At 47.3% G+C, this 12,164-nt stretch overlaps 1 protein-coding gene across 7 annotated transcripts in view; it reads left to right on the plus strand.

Moving 5' to 3' along the window:
* trpm3 (transient receptor potential cation channel, subfamily M, member 3) overlaps positions 1 to 12,164 on the plus strand; it is a 191,831-nt gene that overhangs the window by 19,823 nt on the left and 159,844 nt on the right. For 3 of the 7 annotated variants that reach the window (XM_035378702.1, XM_035378696.1, XM_035378704.1), the window contains exon 1: positions 9,353 to 9,529. In XM_035378702.1, the coding sequence (XP_035234593.1) occupies positions 9,353 to 9,529 (177 nt within the window). Of the gene's footprint in view, positions 1 to 1,626; positions 1,690 to 8,905; positions 9,530 to 12,164 lie in introns of those variants that run through there. The other 4 variants (XM_035378693.1, XM_035378699.1, XM_035378694.1 and 1 more) reach the window with 2 other exon arrangements.

A 12,164-nucleotide genomic window follows, 5' to 3' on the forward strand; every position in this document is an offset into this window, starting at 1 on the left:
AGGCAGTCCCAATTTCTACGCATCAGCACGCTTACGAAGGCTTGTTTCTGATAGCTTGCCAGTTTTTATTCCTGTTGGCAAAAAATAACCACCTTTAGATCTGTAGGGATTTGCGAGGGTATGGTGAAATATTTCATCAACTGTGACTGAAAAATCAGTTCACAGATGTACTGCTGTAAGTGCTGCACTAATTAAATTGGGTTTATTTATGGTCATTAACCTTGGTAATTAAGTGCAATGCGAGTGTTTGGTGTAGTAGTAATGATGTGATTATCTGTCATTTAGCTCAGTTATCTGAACTGTTTACTTGATATTCTTCAAGAAAGGGCAAAAAAGGGTAAAACGTGATTGCCATTATTACATGGAGGCACACATGCACACACATTCTAATATATTTTTATTTACAATGAAATAGCATGTCAATTCATAACAGCTCCTTGCTGTGTAATCTAGCATTAAAATAAATTGCATCTTCAGAAGCATCTCCTGGTAATTAAGGCCAGTGCCACAGCATATCAAACAAACAAAATTTTGGGGAAAAAAAAAAATTAAATCTCGGAGCAGCTGGCTCCAAAACCAAGAGATGTGTGCAGCTGGGGAAATGGAGGAAAACTTTGAGCTCAGGGTGCTGCTCGGTGGACCATCCTGTTAAGACTCTGTCCCGATGCCTGGAGAGGGTGCTGCTTGGTAGCGCTTCCTGTTATGGGCCCCACGGTCTGGCATCAAACCCGGAAAGTTCCGGTACCAGCCCTGCAGGATGATGCACAATTGGCTGCAGGGATAGGTGGGTTCAGTCGGCTGGGATGACAGAGATTTGTCATGCGCAAGCGACTCCTGGTGTCTTCCTCAGGTCCATGTCTGTGTGAGCCTGACTTGCAAACTGCAGGGTGATTCAGGCTCTCCTGTCATTGGCTCTCCTTTAGTACTGCGTGTGACCTGTAGGGTGTAAAATAATCATTGGCTCTCCTGTAGTATTGTGTGTGGCCTGTTGGGTGTAAAATAATCATTGGCTCTCCTGTAGTATTGTGTGTGGCCTGTTGGGTGTAAAATAATCATTGGCTCTCCTGTAGTATTGTGTGTGGCCTGTTGGGTGTAAAATAATCATTGGCTCTCCTGTAGTATTGTGTGTGGCCTGTATCATGTAAAGTAGTTACTGGCTCATGGTGGGTGAGCGCACACATTTCAACATCAGTTCTCCTCCAGGGGGCGTAATGGTGTTTTGAGAAGCACAGCTGGGAAATACAAACACGGGAGAGGATTTTTAATGAAGCTCTGTGCCAGTTTGTTTGGGTTAGCATGCTGGGATTGTGCCCACTCTATAAAACTGGCGCTAGCTAAAAACTGGCCTGTGCACCCCCCCCCCCCCACTCCCCCCCCCCCCCCCCCCCCGCCCCCCCACTCCCCCAACTGTGATCTCAAATTCTGTCCCTCTGTTTCATTTCCATTCCCTGTTGGTTGTATACAGAATAATACAGACAAAATATAGAAAATAAATAAACACGTGCAAAAAAACATTGCGCAGCACGGGTGTTGAATTGTAGTCGTGAATGTACTGTTTTTTTTTTTTTTTACATGACATCTGCTTTGCACTGTATCAATTCCTGTGATTCTCGTTCTTATTGACAGCTCCGTATGAGGAAGAGACCCTGCACCAGGAGAGCTCTAGTGCCGCTAGTCACAGAGATGAAGGTAGGCACGCTCCCAGTCTCTCCAAACCTTCGCTTTCTCTCTCTCTCTCTTCCGCGCTGGGTTTGTCTGGCGTATTCCTGGTACTTCTCACCGCGAATACACACGGCGCGGTGTCTTATGATATGCTTTACACATCTGCATTATGTGTGAGTATGTCACATTTAAGTGGTCTGTCATTCAGTCTTGCATTGCACACTTTTTTAGAGATCTTATATATCGTGCACTCTCAGAAGAAATTGTTCCAGAAGTGTCCCCCATAGAGGAACTCTATCTAGTTCAAGGGTTCTTTGTCAGGCAAATTGGTTCAATCTGGGAGCTTTCACTCTCTTTTCATACCTACCATAGAGGCTTCCATAAAGAGCTAAAAAGGGTTTCCCTATGAAAACTAGCCGAAGAACCCTTTCAGAACAATGTATTTTTAAGAGTGTATACTGTAACGCATTAAATGCTGTCAAGGAATGTTTTGGCTGGTCAGCTTGTGGCATATGGTAGCAGTCCGGGAAGTATGGCTTTGGTGGTAATGTCCAGAGAATAATTACAGTGTAATTACGAATGCATTAGCACTGCTCAGCCTAAGATGGCAATAAAAGTGGTAAGAAGGCTTTGAAATACACCTTCCAGATGGTGCGGTTACTTAGCCTCATCGGAAATCAGTCCCAGTTAGATGTTGAGACTAAAGGGAAGTGATTGTGGGAGAAAAAAATTAAAAAATACACCCGGCCTGCTGTTTCAGAATTATTTTTTTTTTAAACCCAGGACTGTGGTGATGTTGACAGCTTTGGACCTTCTCTGCCGCAGTCGGAGATGCCAAAATGTCCTCCCGTTGGTTCAGTGAGCGGCTCGCTTTCCCCACCTGCGGCGATCTCTCTCTCTCTCTCTCTCTCTCTCTCTCTCTCTCTCTCTCTCTCTCTCTCTCTCTCTCTCTCTCTCTCTCTCTCCCCCTCTCTCTCTCTCTCTCCCCCTCCCCCTCTCTCTCTCTCTCTCTCTCTCTCTCTCTCCCCCTCCCTCTCTCTCTCTCTCCCTCTCCCGCGTGGGGTTTTCAGAACTGCGGCGTCTTGTTGATTTGCGACAGGAACGAAGGCCCCGTGTGGTCCCCAGGTTTTGATCCGAAGGAGTGTGCGGGTAATTGCCTTTAAATTAGGGTGAGTGGCACAGGAACATGTACCTGCTGTTGCAGCTTAAGAGGCTGAATGACAGGTTGGTGGAGGGCCTTTGACTGGATCTATCATTCTAACATTCATCGTGTGTAAAAGCTCTGTCTCCAAAAAAAAAAAAGAGGGGATGGGTGGATTTTGTGGTTCGTGGTAGCTTACTGAAAACAATATGAACTTATTTTTTCATTTTTGGCCACATTCTAACGTACAAAATCGCTTCTGGGGGAAGAAAACGTGATTTAGGACCTAAGTATGAGCAAGAATGTATTGTGCTGGTGAATGCTGTTGAAAAATTGTGCTGTTGACCAGTTTATATCATGAAATAAACAACACCCGAATATTCTTGCATATACTGTCATAGATAAACAGCGCTGACCATTTTATCTTAACAAGCCAAGCATAGATAGTTATTTTATAATGGCTTTCTGGCTTTAACGATGATTGGAAATGCTGGCACTCTGTGAGATTATCGAGCCAATTAGTAAAGAGTTCTCTTTAATGCATAGTAGAATACTGATGTTGGATGTTTTACAGAAGTGTAAATTAATTCCACATTCATGTGTACAGTTATATTAAAGAATGATAAAATTCTATGTTAAGGAACATGCTTGTATATATGCAGTCACAAATGAAGAATAAAAATTGAGAGGTTGTAATATATGACACATAGTATTTTATTTGGTAACTTTTGAACTCCATAATGGTTACATCAAATCATAAGAATGGAATAAGAACGGTCATTACCAGTCATGACAACATATGAGGGCTTTTGACAGACCGTTACAATATATTCAGCGATTTGTTTTGTCGGTTTTTAAAAATATTTAGTAAAATTTGCTGCATACACTATGGCACTGTAATGACATTTGCCATGAACTGTAGTACACAGCCATAGCTGGTTATGCTAGGTGTTATGTCATGTGTATGGTAGCATTATGGACGCTTCATTGCATAGAATTCAAAGAAAATGTTGCTGTTGTTTTTGTTTCATCTGCATTTGGTGAGAGAGAATTGTTTCTCCTTGCAATGTCATGAAGGAACTGCAATATCAAAGAGAAATTTCTCAGCAACCATAGCAAATCAAGAAATCAGGGCTTTACAATTCAAACAGTCAAAAAAAATATGGTGAAAAAAGTTCCAGTCTTCAGAATGTTCCGGAACCTGAGCTGGAAGTTCCGGCATCATTGTGTGTCTGCATGCTCGGCGCATAGAGAAGAGATTTGAAGAAAAGAGAAAGATTAGGGTTATCCACTTCTGAGAGACTGTGCGTTCTCCAAGCCTCCATCTCTGTCCACATTGTTCCCAACAACCTTTTTAAAAAAAGAATGGATCCTTTGCCGTCATCTTAGCATTCAGCTTTACAAAGCCTGAATTGAGTTTGTCTGCTCCCACTCTCTACCATGGTCCCTGGTTCTGCTTTCCTGGGGGATTGGATTTGTACAGATCTCTTGTTTCATCCCATGATATTATATTTTGTACTTTAGCTGTACTTTAGCTGGCATTCTTAAAATTCTTGAATTCATTCACGTTCCTGGGCTTATTTTGTATAAGAACATTCCATGAGATCATTCTGTAGTTCATGTACTGCATAATCAAAGCATTTTCAAACCAATATTATAGAGAATTGTGCACCAAAAGCCTTTTTTTTTTGGTGTTGTGGTTTTAGTTTTGTATTTCTTTTGAAGGGGATGGTTTGCTAATCTCTGTACTTGGAATTTCAGTTTTTTCCGGCAGGCATCTTTGGTTCGGCAAAATGTGTTTTATTGCTACAATCGCCGCCTGCCTTTAAACTTCAGCCTCCCAGAGAGACCGTTTTCATTAATAGTCAGTGATAACCGAGTGCTTTTTTCACAGCGATCGATTGATGGAAGAAAAAAAAAAAAACTGCAGCGAAGGAACTGAATACAGTAAGAAATATCACAGGGAAAAATGACGCTTCCCCAAAATGGATACGGGCTTTAATATTTCCACATTGACTGAACCCAGCAATGCAATAATACATTATTGATATCAGCATATATGGTAATATGATATAATAACGCTATGAAAAGTAATGAGGGCGGTATCCTGCAAATGCACTTAGGGAACATCGCCGGGTAATCAGAAGAGCCCAGGACCTGGTCGTGTTCTGACTGATTCTGAGCACTGGCTGTTGGGATTGGAGAATTATTCTCTCAGCGTGGCGGTGGACGGTAACGAGCTCTCAAATCGAGGAAATTGAGGGAGGGACTCTAAACGCGAATAAAACGAGAGAGCAGTCACCTGAAAAACATTATTCAGACTCGTATCGCTTGGAGTGTGCTGTTTAAATCTTCATCGGGCTTTTTAAAATGCAATCTTTTCTGTTTGCCGTGGCCAGTCGGTACTCAAGCAGGGCCCCAGTGATATTTTAGACTGGTGCTTGCAGAAAGCTGTAAGTGTATCGTGGCTTTCATTTTATCAGGATTTATTGGCAAAAACTGAAATCCTGTTGGTCCTGATTCTACCTTTTCTGTGCCCATTCTGTGACCATAGTTTCTGTTCCACTACATAAACTATTTAGAAAATGTTAAAAAAATTAATTAGTCATATTGTAATTTATTCTCTTTTATTTTAAGCTATTATTTTTACAGGGTGAATGCACATTAATCAGCATGTTACATGCTTACAGTGATATAAACGCGGTATAAAATTAAAACATGAACCTATTCTGAATTTTGTAAAATATAAGTACGTGTCAAATGGCTACAGAACAGTAGTGTGTGAGTTCTCCCTTTAATTCCAGCAACTACAACCTGTTTATTTTTGCTGCTGATGTTGGTGATTATAGGGACCTGATGAAGGCTTTTTTTTCTAACGTAAGAGGCGTGTGATTTTACCTGCGATGCATGTGACATTTCACCTGTGATTTCATATGCGTTTGCACCTGCGACTTGGGCGGGAACCGTTTTTCTGTGAAAATGACAGAGCAACACGCGGCCCCCGTTCGAAACTTCGTGAGCATGGGGGCGGGGGGGCGGAGGAGGGGGGGGTTGGCAGGGGGGCGGGGATGTTAGCTATCCTGTTGCTTTAAACAATTCAGGGATATGGGTGCAGTGAGCTGACCCAAAAGCAATGATTTGAGTGCATAATTTAAATCTGGTAGCAACTGGGACATAAATAAAAATAAAATCATCTCTTTCTTTTCCCCTCTCCGTTTGGAATGCCCGTGTTACGCATGTCGGCCTCCTCCCTTCACTGCGGATTCCTCAGTCCCTATGGCGGGGTCAAGGCTCTCCTCTGAAAGCATTTCCCACCAGTCGCTGCGTCTGTTGCCTCCACAGTCCACGTGCCGACCATCTGAGAACGTTCTGGAAGCGGTCGCTCTGCGGGGCTTTCTGCTACAGCGCGACAGTGACGGTCCATAAGCCCTGCGATGTGTGCGTTCTCCTCTGACCGTTTCGGCGCGGCCTCACGTGGGGCCGATCGTGTCCTGTTCCCACTCTGATCTGGAGCGTCCACTTATCTGCCTCCGCCGCCGCGCTCGTGCGCGAACAGAGGTTGATTCGGGACGAACGTAGACCTCCCCAGACCGCCACCGAAATACACGGTGTCACCAACCTGCTGCTTTTCACAGCCATAGACTGCACCCAAGCGCACACGGAGTGGAGTCGGAGGAAGACGCGACTTTGACGTGCAGCCCAGGTCGACCTGCAGAGGTCACTAGAGAATTATGAAATGCAGACTGCTAACAAACTGAACCCCCCCCCATACCCTGGGCAATGCAATCACCGATTGCACATCGCCCTATAGAGCTCCCGGCCCTGGTTGGCGATGTCATGGTTTAGATTCGATTCGAGACTGTGGGGCTCATCCTTACACCACTGTGTGGTGACTTAACCAAATGAGCTCACCAGTAGCCTGCAACTTCACAATGGGGGAAAAGCATGCTTATGTGGGTACCAGATTCAGGCAGAGATTGTAGCCAGGCTAACTAGCTGCGCTAGTTGCGTAGAAGATGGGCATCTCTTCACGCGTACGGGGGTTCACAGACATCATTGAGCCCCACTGCAGAAGGTGGCGTCACTCCCAGAGTTTATATAATGTCGTGAGTGGCTCCACTGGCTCCATGGGGCCCGTGGTCTTTAGCTTAGTGGGCTAGCCTCTTTTGTGCCTGGACCCGTGGTTTGAAATCAATGACAGACTGACCCTCTGTTACATGTGAAAAGGACTTTAGCACATAATCCGACGAGTGGGTTGAAGGTGTGTGATAAGCCCCCTGTCAGTTTATCTGGCTGTGAGCTGGATGACTGAAAAAAAGGTGAATTGATGACTGGGTGAGAGGGGGTAGGAGAAGGTATTTAAGGTGTCCCGCACTGTTTTTCTGTGAGCTGTGTCAGTACACAGCGTCTGTGCACAGTCTCTGGGCTGTGTCTGTACACAGTGTCTGTGAGCTGTGTCAGTACACAGTGTCTGTGAGCTGTGTCTGTACACAGTGTCTATGGGCTGTGTCTGTACACATTGACTGTGCGTAGTGTCTGCACATAGTGTCTGAGCTGTGTCTGTACACAGTGTCTGTGAGCTGTGTCTACAGTGTCCATGGGCTGTGTCTGTACACATTGACTGTGCATAGTGTCTGCACACACTGTCTCTGGGCTATGTCTGTACACAGTGTCTCTGGGCTGTGTCTGTACACAGTGTCTGTGAGCTGTATTTGTGAACAGTGTCTGGTGGTGCCATCCTGTGGAACTCTTGGCAGTGAGAGAGGGAAGAAGGAAGGAATAAGACCCAGATAAAGGGAGGAGAGCTGGTCTCAGTGCACAAACATGAGCATGTCTTTGTTTGTGTGTGTGTGTGTGTGTGTGTGTGTGTGTGTGTGTGTGGGTTCTCCCTGGGTCTGTATAAAGGTGATGAATGGGCTCTCGTCCCCGGCAGTGACGGGGGAAATGAGGGAGGGGGAGCCGCAGGGAGCAGCGTTGCCATCGGAGACCAGAGCACCTGCTGCTGGTGCCCCTTTGGCAGTCCCCCGTTCTGCCATCATGTGTGCGATACCCAGACGTGGAGGGCCGTGCCTGCCCCCTGCCTGGGGTCCCGGAGCCCCACAGCCCCACAGCCCCCGGGCCCCCGGGCCCCAGAGCGGAGGTGGAGGAAGGAGAGAGACGTTTTTCGGTGATTTAAATTGAGCCCCACCGCGACGCAAAGTTGAGAGGCGAAGCTCCCAGCGGTGTGTGGGCGCCCGTAGCCAACTGCATCTTAGGAGAGAGAGAGAAAGAGAGGGAGAGAGATAGAGGAAGAGAAAGAGACAGGGGGAGAGAGAGAGAGCAGGAGAGAGAAATAGACACCGAAAGAGGGAGATAGGAAGAGAGAGCAATAGAGAGGGAGAGAGAGAGAGGGAGGGAACAGATTCAGAACAAACTGGCTGGCCTAGCTCTGCTCTCCACTTTAATCTTCGCAAACACAAAGGGCTCTAAGAGCAAAGCCAGAGAGAGACAGCGGCATCTCACAGGCTGCGATCTACAGCACGGAGAGAAGGAGGGGAGAGGGAGAGAGAGAGAGAGAGAGAGAGAGAGTGGGAAAGAGGAGGGGGGTGGTGTATTCAGAATGTGAGTGACTTAGCGAGCACGCCGTTCGCCTGTGTTCCTCCGCGATCGGGCGAGTGCCGGCAGACCTGGATCGCTCCTCTCCGCGCCCGCCAGGCGTCACCGCCTTCAAAGCCTCCCGTTCCGAAGCCGCCACCTCTGGAGAGGCCGGGGAAGAACAACAACAGCGGCGGCCGCGCACGCTCCTGATGCAACAGGCTGCCTGAGAACGCTCTCTCGCACGCTCGCTCTCTCTCACACACACACACACACATACACACACACACACACACACACTCACTCTCTCACATTCACACACACTCACTCTCTCACATTCACACACACTCACTCACTGACTCTCTCGCTCACTCATTCATTCACTCACTCACTCACACTCGCTCTCTCACTCACTCACTCATTCATACGCACAAACTCACTGTCAGATATTCACACACACTCACTCACTCACACATTCACTCACTCACACTCACTCTCTCACTCACTCACTCATTCACACACACAAAATCACTATTAGATATTCACATACACTCACTCACTCATTTTCGGACATTCACACATTCATTCACTCTCTCAAACATTCACACATTCACTTACTCAGAAACACGCATTCACTCACCCAAACATTCACTCGCTCACTCGGTTCCTGACACACTCACCCACCTTCTCATTCACTCTCCCAGACATTCATACACTCACTCGCTCTCTGACTTACACACTCACTCACTCACTCACTCGTGCACCCGCACACTCACGCACTTGCACACTCGCTTTCTCTCCTCCGGAACTTTCTGAAAGAGAGCTGGATAAATCCCAGAGTCCTGAGAAGCTTGTAAGAGATTTGGAGAGTGGGATGACCCAGCTGATCTGAAAACTTTGAGGAGCAGCGCTGTTACTTTTTTTGGGTGGGGGAGGAGTGGCGCCACCCTGGGGGACGCGGGGGCCGGAGGCCAGATGGGGAAGAAGACGTGGAGCGAGCGGAGGCAGGCGTCGAGGGGCTGCTCCACCCGGGACGACCCCCAGGGGCCGGGGCGGGGCACCACCCGAGGGCGCTTCTCCGAGTCCTGGAAGAGGCTTAGCTCCAGGCAGGGGTCCACTAAGAGATCCGGCCTGGCCTCCCAGCAGCCCCTGGTAAGCCATGGAAGAGACTCACTTCCTCTGCCGCTGCCTGCCTGGGGTGCATGGGGGAGGGGGGGGGGGGTGTCTGTGGGGGGGGGGTGGGGCAGCATGCGCATGTCTCTCCGCTCGCTTGTGCTAAGGTGCAGAATGTTCAGCCAAAACTTACGTCCATCTCCGCGCTGTGGAGTCGTGTTAGTTTACACTGAAGTTCGCAGAATGCGTCTCGCGGTGGTGACATAGAACTGTGTGAACGATGAGGGGTTAAGCTGGGCTCGTTAAACGGTCACTTTTTTGATTCATCGAATCAAGTAATTGATCAACAGGTATTGTTGTATTGCTGTCAGGGAATGTGTGACTGTGCAGTTTTCTGTGAAGGCTAGCTAACACAGACGTCTTACAGATCAGAGTCTTAGTCACTACGGTACGCGTTGATTATTTGCGATTGCGCGTGTCCCCCATTTGCATGTCTAATCCGTTTATGGCTTAGACTGAGCCAATCCCGTGACAGCTGAGGCTATGCTAAGGGTGAGCGTGGACAGCAACTCCAGCCCATTTAGAGTAGCATAGAGACAGAAAGAGAACGAGAGCTACAGAGCGTGAAAGAGACAGCTAGGGAAAGAGTTTTAAAAAATGTCTTCTATTTTCCATTTCTGCAGAGAGTGTTGAGTTGTGTGTGTGTGCGTGTGTGTGTGTGTGTGGAGAGGCAGGACTGTTAGATGTATTTATTTTATGGGGAGATTTTTGTTTGGGGTGGGGTCGCTTGTCATGGTAAGGCCACATTTTTGATATTTGAATTTGAACTTGAATTTGAGAGATTTGAAGTTCCCCCAGTCAGGCTGTGCTCTTTTTCAAGCAGCAGAGACAAAGCTGCACTTTGTACCTAAACGTGGAAATTGTGTGGTAAGAGTTCTGTGTTTAACCCAAAGATCAGGAAAATCTACCCTGAATTTGAGACCGTCTTGGGGGTAGAGAGGTTGTCCATTAGCCTGGGGGAGAGAAAGAGAGAGGGGGAGGGAGGGGGTAGAGGTAGAGAAACAGAGAGAAAGAAAGAGAGAGAGAGAGGAGGAAGAGGAAAGAGATGATGAAAGTAATAAAAACATGGAGAGTGCAAACAGAGATAAAGGAAATGTTGGCCAGGAGAGAAAGGGAAGAGACATACAGAGAGACCGAGGGAGGGGGGGGGAGGGGGAGGATGGGGGGGTTAAACTGCGGTTCAGGTGCCAGGTGTACCGGGGGGACCGGTTGCCACGGTATCGGCCGCAGTTCGCGGCCCCCAGTGCCCCAGGGCGACTCATCGGGAGATGTGTTACATCACCGCACTTGGCGTGTTACTCTGACACGCTCTCCTCCGTGCCATTACCACACGCGTGCCGTGTTACAGACCACGCTTTCCACGCGGCTGCCTCCGCTTAATTAGAAAAGAAAATGAGAAGGAGGGGGAGAAAAAAAATTACAGAGGCCATCTGTCTCCTTTTAATTCCTTATCAGTTCGTTTCACCAGTGCCATTCCATTAGCCTAATCCTCAAAAAGTGGAGCGCTATTTACACAGACTATTCAACGGGAAGCTCGGGCAGCTCTGGGGAAGCCTTTACGCTATCACCCTCTTTTTGACTGTGTGTGTGAGAGACCCATCTGTGTATTTCAGTTCCCTCTGTCTGTTTTGTTTTCGCTTTCATCTTTCCTGGATGCGGTGCCGCCACTGTTGTAGTCACACTCGAACGGTGATGTCATACTTCATTTTTATTACTTCCGGCATAGGTTCCTGCTCGTTTGGTAATGGAGCATCGCGATTGGCTGATGCTCTCTCCAGCTCGAGTGACGCGGTAGGGTGTAAATCCTGGGGGGTTTTTGGGTGAGTCGGGTAGTGTCGGTGGCTAGAGGGAGTTTCATAAATCTCCCGTGTTCTTAAGGTCTGCTTCTGGAACATTCCGTGGGAACACACAGAACTTTTACGTGTATAGATTTTTCATGCAATCTAGTGCACTCAAGTGGAATGAGAAGACTTTTTTGTCCATTATCATGTCGCACGATGCAGAACTTTGCAGCGGAATCGAAAGAGGTCGGGAAAGTTCAGCTGTAACTGTTGCATCATCCAATCTGGTCTGAGTCCTTAAAATTGGGTGAAGACAGGCTGTGATTCTTCCACATGTTGGCTTTAAGCTGGTACAAGACACCCGTCTGAAATAATTTTTCTTAAAAACTGCCCAAATAACCCTGGCCGTAGATATCATGTGTTTCTAGAGTCCATGCCTTCCTGGCAGCCACGGCAACGGTGACAGCCCCTGTGAGCGGGTACGGGGCATGAAGGGGGTGTGTTCTCTCACATCCTGAAACGGGTCGGATCAAATGGAATTTCAAAGTCCCGTTGAATAGAGAACCTGCAGTAACAGTCCCCAGGGTAAAGGGCGGGGCAGAGTATTGGGGGCTGGGCAGAGTAAGGGTGGCAGTGCAGTATAATGGGTAAGGAGCTGGTCTTGTAACCTAAAGACCACAGGTTCGATTCCTGGGAAGGACACTGCCATTGTGCCCTTGAGCATTGATTGCTTCAGTTTGAATGGAGGCAATGTAAATGCTATGTAAAAAAAATAGTTGTGTAAGTCACTCTGGATAATGCCTGGAATGTAATGGGTTCGTAATCAATAGCTG

Source organism: Anguilla anguilla, chromosome 10, assembly GCF_013347855.1.
Source record: "Anguilla anguilla isolate fAngAng1 chromosome 10, fAngAng1.pri, whole genome shotgun sequence".
NCBI classification, from domain to species: Eukaryota; Metazoa; Chordata; class Actinopteri; order Anguilliformes; family Anguillidae; genus Anguilla; species Anguilla anguilla.